Raw genomic sequence first — 10,000 nt, forward strand, 5'->3', positions numbered from 1 at the left:
AGAAGCTCATAGCATTGCCATCCGGAAGTATAACGAACCAACACACAGAACTATGTGTATCCATGAACTTTTATAGTCAGGTTAATACAGTTCAGTGAGCATTACTCATAAACGTGGATGGCAAAAAAAATAACAAAGACCTTCGAACTATCTATAGATAGTATGCAGATGACGTCACTCAGGCCTTTGTTATTGTTTTTGCCATCCGCGTTTGTGAGTTGTTCTCACTAAACTGTATTAACCAGACTATAAAAGTTCATGGTTACACAGAGTGTGTGTGTTGGTCCGTTATACTTCCGGATCGCAATGTTGTGAACTCCTTGGCCAAGCGCATTCTATCTATATTGTTAAAGAAAGCTCGTAGAATAATAATAGTAAATGTTGTGAAAATTGTTCACTATTATGGTCACCGTTGTGTGTATCGGGGTCGAATGAGTGAGTGTTCGGTACATGACTTAGAGTGTGTAGTTGGTGTGAGAGAGAGAGAGAGAGAGGGGGGGGGGGTAGTTAGAATGGTCAGTTAATAAGAGGGAATGAAGACTATGATGATATGTTTTGTACTGGAAGGATTGAGAAAACAAAATGTTTTATTTAAATTGAAGTTGTTCTTTGGAAGGGCTTCCGAAAGCTCCTACATCCCCAGTATTCTTTTTTTATATATAATGTTCCAGTAGGGGGTTTGGGGGGGGGGGGGTACTTTTTTTTTATTTTAAAGTCTCCCCCCTCCCAAACCCACAACTAGAACATTATATTAAAAAAAGAATATGGGGATGTAGGAGCTTTCGGAAGGCCTCCCTGTTCTTTATTTGTTGAAAGATCAAGTATATTGTAATTATTCCTATTCTTCAACAGTAAGTAATATAACAATGAAAAATTACAATAGAACTTTCATTAGGAGGCCTTCCGAAAGTTCCTCGGTCTAAAGCTTCTCTTTCGTTTCGGAAGGCCTCCCGTTTCATTTTAATTCATAGATACAAATGATGTGAATGTTTTGGGTTTCCCCTTTGTCATCAAAAAACAATGAATGAGACAATAAAATGGGAGACCTTCCACAAGTTCTTCGAGGTAGCTTTGACCGTGTTAGACGTTTATTTATTCAATTTTTTGGTCCATTTTTAGTAGCATTTTAAAAGGGGGGCGAAGTGGCCGAGTGGTGAAGGCATTGAACTGTGATTCTGAAGTTCCGGGGTTCAAGCCCCGCTTCAGACACTTTCGTTTATTTTTCCTTGAGCAAGATTGTTTAATTTACCCCCAATTTGCTCACTTGGACAACATGGATGATTTCTATGCGGCTATGTGGTCCAGTGGTATGAACACTCGCTTTCGAATCGGAATGTCCTGGGATCGAGCCTCGCGCTCGGCGCATAGTTCAGTCCTTGGAAAAGGCTCTTTACTCACATTCTCTCACCGTACTCAGGTGTAAAATGTGTACCTGGCGTTAACAACGTTGTCTTTGTCCGAAAATTTGTAATATCGCCTAACAGGCGTCATGTCCCGTCCTACATGTTAAATGTTGTTGTTGACCAGGGACCCCTTGTAAAGCGCTTTGAGCACATTTAGTGGATATTGCGCTATATAAGCTCATTTTTTTTATTTCACTGTGACCCGGGAGTTCCCAGTTTGAGCCCCGCTTCAGACACTTTCGTTGTTTTGTTTTTCCTTGAGCAAGATTATTTACCCCCAATTTGCTCACATCAGACATCGTGTTTGATGAATTTTCTATATGCCTTCGTGGAATGATGCCAAGGCGACGATATCTTATGATGTCGTGGCGAAAGGCCATAATTTTTTTAAATTTAAAAGCTGTAGAACAAACCTTTGTCGAAAACGGATTTCTCAATCGAGTTCACGATATGTAAAATAAAGGAAAAATTTAAGAAAAAGTCTCCACCGAAGTGGGCGTTCTCCATATAGATAGTTCGAAGATGACGTCACTCAGGCCTTTGTTATTGTTTTTGCCATCCGCGTTTGTGAGTTGTTCTCACTAAACTGTATTAACCCGACTATAAACGTTCATGGTTACATCGAGTTTGTGTATTGGTCCGTTATAGATAGAATGCGCTTGGCCAAGGAGTTCACAACATTGCCATCCGGAAGTATAACGGACCAACACACAAACTCGATGTAACCATGAACGTTTATAGTCGGGTTAATACAGTTTAGTGAGAACAACTCACAAACTCGGATGGCAAAAACAATAACAAAGGCCTGAGTGACGTCATCTGCATACTATCTATACTTCCGGATGGCAATGTTGTGAACTCCTTGGCCAAGCGCATTCTATCTATATGTAAAGGACATATAGATAGAATGCGCTTGGCTAAGAAGCTCATAACATTGCCATCCGGAAGTATAACGGACCAACACACAAAACTGTGTGTATCCATGAACGTTTATAGTCGGGTTAATACAGTTCAGTGAGCATTACTCATAAACGCGGATGGCAAAAAACAATAACAAAGACCTGAGAGACGTCATCTTCAAACTATCTATATGGGCGGTTTAAAATGTCATGTATCAAGGCATCACGCGAATAATCCGGGAATGTCCATCTGGTAATAGAAATTAAAAAAAAGTCGAAGTCAACACTTGACTATCTAATTTCAATTGGATTCAGTAGTCTGATGTCACGCCGCCAGGCAACGGCGGCCATCTTGGTTCTAAACAAAGAAAATCATTACTTTTTATTCTTCATGCTGGCTAGAAATTTTCATTCCCTTTTCATATGCCTTTTGATCAGAATGTGTAAAAGTCAAAACATGATCAAATTTATGTGTTTTTTTCCTCTGGAAGCGTTTTTATGCTAGCCGGAGAAATATTTTATACGGGCGTCCGCCATCGTTCCGATAGTTTAGAGCCAGTGTTACGAGGGGAAGAAATAACACATAACAGTGAATTGAACTCACAGTGACACCCAACAGGTTACCCAACATGAAAACAATTCACAACAACAACTCAATAGCCAAACAACAACAAACATTGAAACAACAATAAATACGTTCCCACACCTTGATTGATTGATAACGGTTTAAGTTTTCCTACGATCTGGCCAAAGTTTTTGGTTGTCTGCCGCCATTGTCGTTGAAGCATTGAAAGGTAGCGGCAAAGCAGTCCATGGTTATTTTTTTCTTTCTATTATGGTAAGCTCAATATCCGAGGGTCTTTCCTCTACTGTAATTCAATTTGAGCTTTTGTATAGCGTAATATCCACTAAACGTGCTCAAAGCGCTTTACAACGGGTCCCTAGAACAGCAATGAAATAACTTGATTGAGACATGACGTCTTTTAGGCGATATTTCATTTTCTTCCCGACAGAGACAATGCTGTTAGTTGGCGGCCGGGTACTCACTTTACACCTGAGTACGGTGAGAGAATATAAGTAAAGAGCTATTTTCCAAGGACTCAACTATGCACCGCTGACAACGGGACTCAAACCCAGGACCTTCGGATCAGAAGGTGAGTGATATACTACTAGACCACATAGACGCGCTAAAACTGAAACATTTAAAATTAAAAAGAACGAGTTGTTCTTTTTGTTTTGTTTGTTTTTTTTTTCTTTTTCTTTTTCATTTTTTTGGGGGGGCAGCGTGGCTTATTGGTTCTTGCGTCGTATCCGAAATTCGAATACCCAATGCGTTGTGTGGCCTTGAGCAAGTCACCTGGCCGTAGCTCAGTTTGCGGCGCTGCATTGCGGCTGGCTTCTTGGTTATTCCTGTGTTTCCTTGGAATAGACCCTAAACAAACAAACAAAAATCCCATATGAGATTAATAAAGGGAAGTTTATTTATTTCTTACTATTATTATTCTTATTATTATTATTATTATTATTATTATTATTATATATTATTATTATTATTATTATTATTATTATTATTATTATTATTATTATTATCATATTATTATTATTATTATTATTATTATTATTATTATTATTATTATTATTATTATTTTTATTATTATTATTATTTATTATTATTTTATTTATTTATTTGTTTTGTTTTGTTTTGATTTGTTTTGTCCGTGAACGATAGTATAGAGCTAATGTATCGATTTTAGATTTTATTTTTACAGGTTTACTTGCACTGGACTGGATTTGGTATTATTGAAAATCATGAACGTTGACCTGACGATCTTTGTCATTGTTCTCTTCTTGGAAGACAGTACGATCGCAGGTAATGTGAGATTTTATGTAGCAACGGGTGATGGAAGATTGTAGCAACAGATAATGTGAGATTGTAGCAACAGGTAATGGGGGATTGTAGAAGGTAATATGAGATTGTAGCAGCAGGTAATGTGAGATTGTAGAATGTAATATGAGATTGTCGCAACAGGTAATGGAAGATTGTAGAAGGTAATATGAGATTGTAGCTGCAGGTAATGTGAGATTGTAGAAGGTAATATAAGATTTAGCAACAGGTAATGGAAGATTGTAGAAGGTAATATGAGATTCTAGCTGCAGGTAATGTGAGATTGTAGAAGGTAATATAAGATTTAGCAATAGGTAATGTGAGATTGTAGCAACAGGTAATGTGAGATTGTAGCAACAGGTAATGTGAGATTGTAGCAACAGGTAATGTTAGATTGTAGCAACAGGTAATGACTTGAGATTCTTGGACTCTTGCGGTTGGAATTCTGACCACGTTCCTGATAGCGCCGTTTACCAATCACTGCCATTGTTTACATTATGACGACTGTTCGAGAGGCGTGGTTATCCAGGTGTCTATTATGGGCCTTGTTTAATATCGTTGTGTAGATTTTCGTGTTTACCTATGACTGCCATGGTTTACATTATGACGACTGTTCGAGAGGCGTGGTTATCTAGGTGTCTATTATGGGCCTTGTTTAATATTGTTGTGTAGATTTTTCTGTTTACCAATCACTGCCATTGTTTACATTATGACGACTGTTGGAGAGGCGTGGTCATCTAGGTACCTTATGGGCCTTGTTTAATATTGTTGTGTAAATTTCTGTGTTTACCAATCACTGCCATTGTTTACATTATGACGACTGTTCGAGAGGCGTAGTTATCTAGGTGTCTATTGTTTGTATTTGTATTTATTGACTCTATGAATCCTTGATTTGGCTATGAATTGTTATTGTTGTTATTTTTTTTTCACTTAAAATTGATAACTTATATTGTAAAGTGCCCAGAGCTTGTGTTTTACACGATAGTGAGCTCTGTATAAATGTATATTATTATTATTATTATTATTATTATTATTATTATTATTATTATTATTATTATTATTATTATTATTATTATTATTGTTATTATTATTATTATTATTATTATTATTATCATTATTATTATTATTATCATTATTATTATTATTATTATTATTATTATTATTATTATTATTATTATTGAATTCCTCAGAGACCTGTGACCCTGATCAGTGGATCAGCTACAGAAACGGCGCAAAATACATCATCCTTAACAGCGGTATAAAATCATTCTGGAACTTTGTAAGAAGCGGGTGCAAGCGTCTTGGCGGTGATTTATTGGTCATCGAAGATCAAGCAACCCAGGACTTCATCATGAAGAAGTTTTGTATGGAATGATTGAATAATATGTGACCCCTCGCCTCAAAACGGTATTAAGTCGGGATGGTTAAAATGCTGAAAATTGAATTTATAACCAGAAATCTCAGACTTGGGTTGAGTTTAAATGTTTTATTGAGGGGAATGAATATCATATTTCATGGTACCAGGACCAATGAATCGAAATTTTGACCAGTTTAGCATTAATTTTGGCTTTTGAGTATCTGGCTCATCCTGACATAATACCGTTTTGAGACGATGGGTCACATATATTATAATATGATTTGAACTTTAATAAATTGTTATGTACGGCTATGTGGTCTTGTGGTATGACATCTTTTTCGGATCGAAAGGTCCTGGGTTCAAGCTTCGCTCGGCGCATAGTTGAGTCCTTGGAAAAAGCTGTTTACTCACATTCTTTCATCGTACTCAGTTTAGAATGAGTATCTGGCCGTTAACTGCGTTGTCTCTGTCCGACAAAACAAATTGTAATATCGACTAACAGATGTCATGTCTCGTTTTACATGTTACACGTTGCTGTTGGCCAGGGCCACTTTGTAAAGCGCTTTGAGCACGTTCAATGGATATTGCACTGTATAAAAGCTCTCAAGTTTTACAAATAAACAGTCTTGGATTTAGAGTCAAGGTTATAATATTTTCTGTGGTTCTAGCCTTGGTTTCTGTCCGTTGGAGATTTGGATATGGATTAAAGATTCTTAAAGGGCGTTAACCTTCGCCTTACCAACTATAGGGAATGAGATTAGCGGAAGAGTAGCGTCCCTTGATTGGACGTCACCGGCGGAAAAGTTATTAGAGAGAGAACGTCATGTTGGTTGTGCTCATGCGTCTCTAGTCCTCGCTTCCGGAGACACTTCACCGAAAGCGAGGACGAGAGAGACGCACGCGCAAAACCATGTTGACGTTCTCTCTGTAAGGTGATGTCCAATCAAGGAACGCTACTCTTCCGCTAATCTCATTCCCTACAGGAAAATCGTCACATTCGTCACGATACAACCAACATTTTTCTTAATGAACTTTCTTATGCTCCCATAGTGGGCAGGGGGTACATACTGCATCTTCTATCCCCTTATATCTGTTTTCCAACATGCTTTCTGTCTTTGTCTTGGAACGAGATTACTTGGTTTTGTCCTGGCCCTGGCCGGATTCCTAGATGGGAGGGAAATAGTCAAATGCATAGTTATTGTTTTGGGAGATGATATTTTTTTCCTTGTAAATTATCTCTCTGTTATGTATATTTGTATTTGTTATTTTGAATGCATAATGTAAGCATTTGAGTGTGTTCCTCTTTGTTGGATTTTGTTCTTGTGTCCGGATGGCACTTATAGGTGATCTCAAACTAAGTAAATTGGTGGTGTGCTCTTGCAATCTACATCTGATCCCTATTTGTTCCCAGTTCCCCTATGTCTTCCTTTTTCTAGGGTGCTTTAATTGTAATTCTAGAACTTTTAACTTTCCCATTTTCTTCCTTTTTACTGGCGCTGATATGACCTAAATGTGTTGCAAGCGCCGTAAAACCCTTAAAAACAAAACTACAACAAATTTCTCTTGTACATCATACAATTTAATGAAAATGAATAGTGTGTTGTAGATCATGTTTTGCTAAAAAAACTTATTTATCGCAAGAATTTCACTGCTATTGTGTTTGAGTGATAAAAACTCTATTTTGTGTTAGTTTGGTGTGAAGATTTAGGGATAATCATGAAAATGGCTGGAAAGGAGAGAATTAAAAAGAAAGAAGCAAAAATTCTTTCCATATAGCAACAGTCCCCTTATTTTTCCTATAATCCTTCTTAGCTCTCCCGCCAAAAGTATGGATTGGGTTGCGACGATATAAAAACGGCGTTACCTTCAAATGGGTGGACGGCAGGAATTTGGTGAGTACAAAATGTCACTCACTTATTGTATCCAAAGTAATAATGATATGTGCAATCATTTATTTAGCTGCTAAAAATCGAATTTATCGATGGTCGGCGGATTAAACCCCTGAAGTCCCGATTTTCCCCATTTGGCGGGTCAAACCTCTGAAGTCCCGATTTTTACGGTCGGTCGATCAAACCTCTGAAGCCTATTTACATACGAGCTTTGCGCCGCACCGTGTTTTATTTGATTTGACGTCATCAGAGCCCAACATTAAATAAAACATGGTGCGCAAAGCTCGTAAGAAGACGCCATTATTAAATATTTCTCCGACGAGCATAAAAGTGTATCCAGAGGGAAAAAAAACATTATAGATCTGATCATGTTTTGACCTTTACACATTCTGATAACAAGACATAAGAAAAGCTCTAGCCAGCATGAAGAATAAAAAGTACCGATTTTCTTTGTTTAGAACCACGATGGCCGCCGTTGCTAGGCAACGTGACATCAGACTATTGAAATCAATTGTTGTTTGAGGTGGATCTGACGGCCAAATAGAGAAGAAAAACTGCGATATCGCCTAACAAGCTTCATGTCACATTCTATACGTTTCGAGTCGCTGCTGTTGGTCATGAACCCTTTGTAAAGCGCTTTGAGCACGTTTAGTGGATACTGCGCTATATAAAGTTCAAGTTAAATTAATAGATACTTTTATGTCAACTGAATTAGTTTCAGTATTTTTTTTTCAGAGCGAGACCGGGTATGAAAATTGGAAGTCGTCCGATTCAAAAGACCGGAAAGAGAACTTTGTTGCAATTTCAAGCGGCAAATGGATTACTCTATCGTTTGCATTGACGAACTACAATGTAGGCGTTTGTGAAGCGAGAGGTAAGGAATTGAGATGAGGATGATGATGATGATGATGATGGTGATGATGATGATGATGATGATGATGATGATGCGGCTATGTGGTCTTGTGGTATGACACTCGCTTTCGGATCGGAAGGTCCTGGTTTCGAGCCTCGCGCTCGGCGCATAGTTGAGTCGTTGGAAAAGGCCCTTTAGTAACTTTCTCTCACCGTACTCAGGTGTAAAATAAGTACCTGGTCGTTAACAGCGTTGTCTTTGTCCGAAAAATTGTAATATCGTCTAACAGGCGGCATGTCCCGTCCTACATGTTAAATGTTGCTGTTGACCATGGAAGGGGCCCCTTGTAAAGGGCTTTGAGCACACTTAGTGGATATTGCGCTATTTAAAGCTCAGTTTTATTTATTGTTTTATGATGATGATGATGATGATGATGATGATGATGATGATGATGAAGATGATGATGATAAGTGTAACTTTTTGTTCAGAATCCAATTTATGGGATATATCAGTCCCTGGGGTTCAACACAAAAAAACAAAAAAACGTGAGCTTTTATATAGAGCAATATCCACTAAATGTGCTCAATCAAAGCGCTTTACAAAGGATCCCTGGCCAACAACACGTAAACGGAGACATGACGCCTGTTAGGCGAAATTACAATTTTTCGACAGAGACAGCGCTGTTAACGGCCAGTTACTCATTTTACATCTGAGTATGGTGAGAGGGTCTGCAGAATACCAAACATTGAACAACCACATTAAATCCAAATGCATCGAGGCACACGAGAACTATCTAGACTGGAAATGCTGCGAAATCGAAAGAGAATACAAACCCAACCCCCAACAAGCTCACCAAAGAATAAAAGAACTATCAGGGAAAAGGAAAAGCAAAGCAGCAGGAAGTTGTATCCAAAAAAAACAAGGGAGACTGCTATTTGAAGAACAACATATAGAAAGCCGATGGGTAGAATACATAGGCGAACTGTACAATGATCCAAATAGAAATGAACCACCACTGAAATTCAAAGAACCATTAAGCGGACCAAACATCACCAAAAGTGAAATTGAACATGCCATGGAACGAATGAGGGATGGTAAAGCAACAGGCCCTGATGAAATATCTGTAGAGGTATTAAAAAGCCTAGGAGATCTAGCAATTGATGAACTTCACATATTATTCAACAATATATACAATACTGGGAAAATTCCAGAAGATCTCTGTAACTCTATTTTCATAGCAATACCAAAGAAAGCAGGTGCAGTCAGATGCGAAAATTTTAGAACTATAAGTTTAATAAGCCACATCAACAAAATACTGTTGCGTATAATTATCAACAGGCTAAGGAATAAGATTAACCCCGAAATCGCAGAAGAACAAATATGGATTCCAACCTGACAGAGGGACAAGGAACGCAATATACCTCCTCCGTGTTTTAAGTGAAAGAGCTATACAGGTTCAGACCCCACTATACCTCTGTTTTGTCGACTACAAAAAAGCTTTTGATAGAGTACGCCACGAAGAAATACTAAAACAACTGCACTCCATTGGCGCTGATGAGAAAGACCTCAGACTCATGCAAACATATATACTACACCCAGCAGGCATCTATCAAAATCGGAAACTCTACAGGAAATTCCATTCCTATTAAGAAAGGAGTCCGTCAAGGGTGTGTTGCCTCACCAGATCTGTTTAATCTATACCAAGAAACAATCA

At 38.0% G+C, this 10,000-nt stretch overlaps 1 protein-coding gene across 1 annotated transcript in view; it reads left to right on the top strand.

Annotated features, from left to right (window-relative positions):
* Positions 1-3,323: 3,323 nt before the first annotated feature.
* Positions 3,324-10,000, top strand: part of LOC144977964 (uncharacterized) — a 39,487-nt gene continuing 32,810 nt past the window's right edge. The window contains exons 1-5 of the mRNA XM_078923373.1: positions 3,324-3,456; positions 4,072-4,172; positions 5,378-5,551; positions 7,357-7,436; positions 8,169-8,307. Of these exons, the coding sequence (XP_078779499.1) occupies positions 4,112-4,172; positions 5,378-5,551; positions 7,357-7,436; positions 8,169-8,307 (454 nt within the window). The 5' untranslated portion in view covers positions 3,324-3,456; positions 4,072-4,111. The remainder of the gene's footprint in view (positions 3,457-4,071; positions 4,173-5,377; positions 5,552-7,356; positions 7,437-8,168; positions 8,308-10,000) is intronic.

Source organism: Berghia stephanieae, chromosome 8, assembly GCF_034508935.2.
Source record: "Berghia stephanieae isolate SIO BIC M18660-M18661 chromosome 8, UCSD_Bste_1.3, whole genome shotgun sequence".
Lineage (NCBI taxonomy): Eukaryota > Metazoa > Mollusca > Gastropoda > Nudibranchia > Aeolidiidae > Berghia > Berghia stephanieae.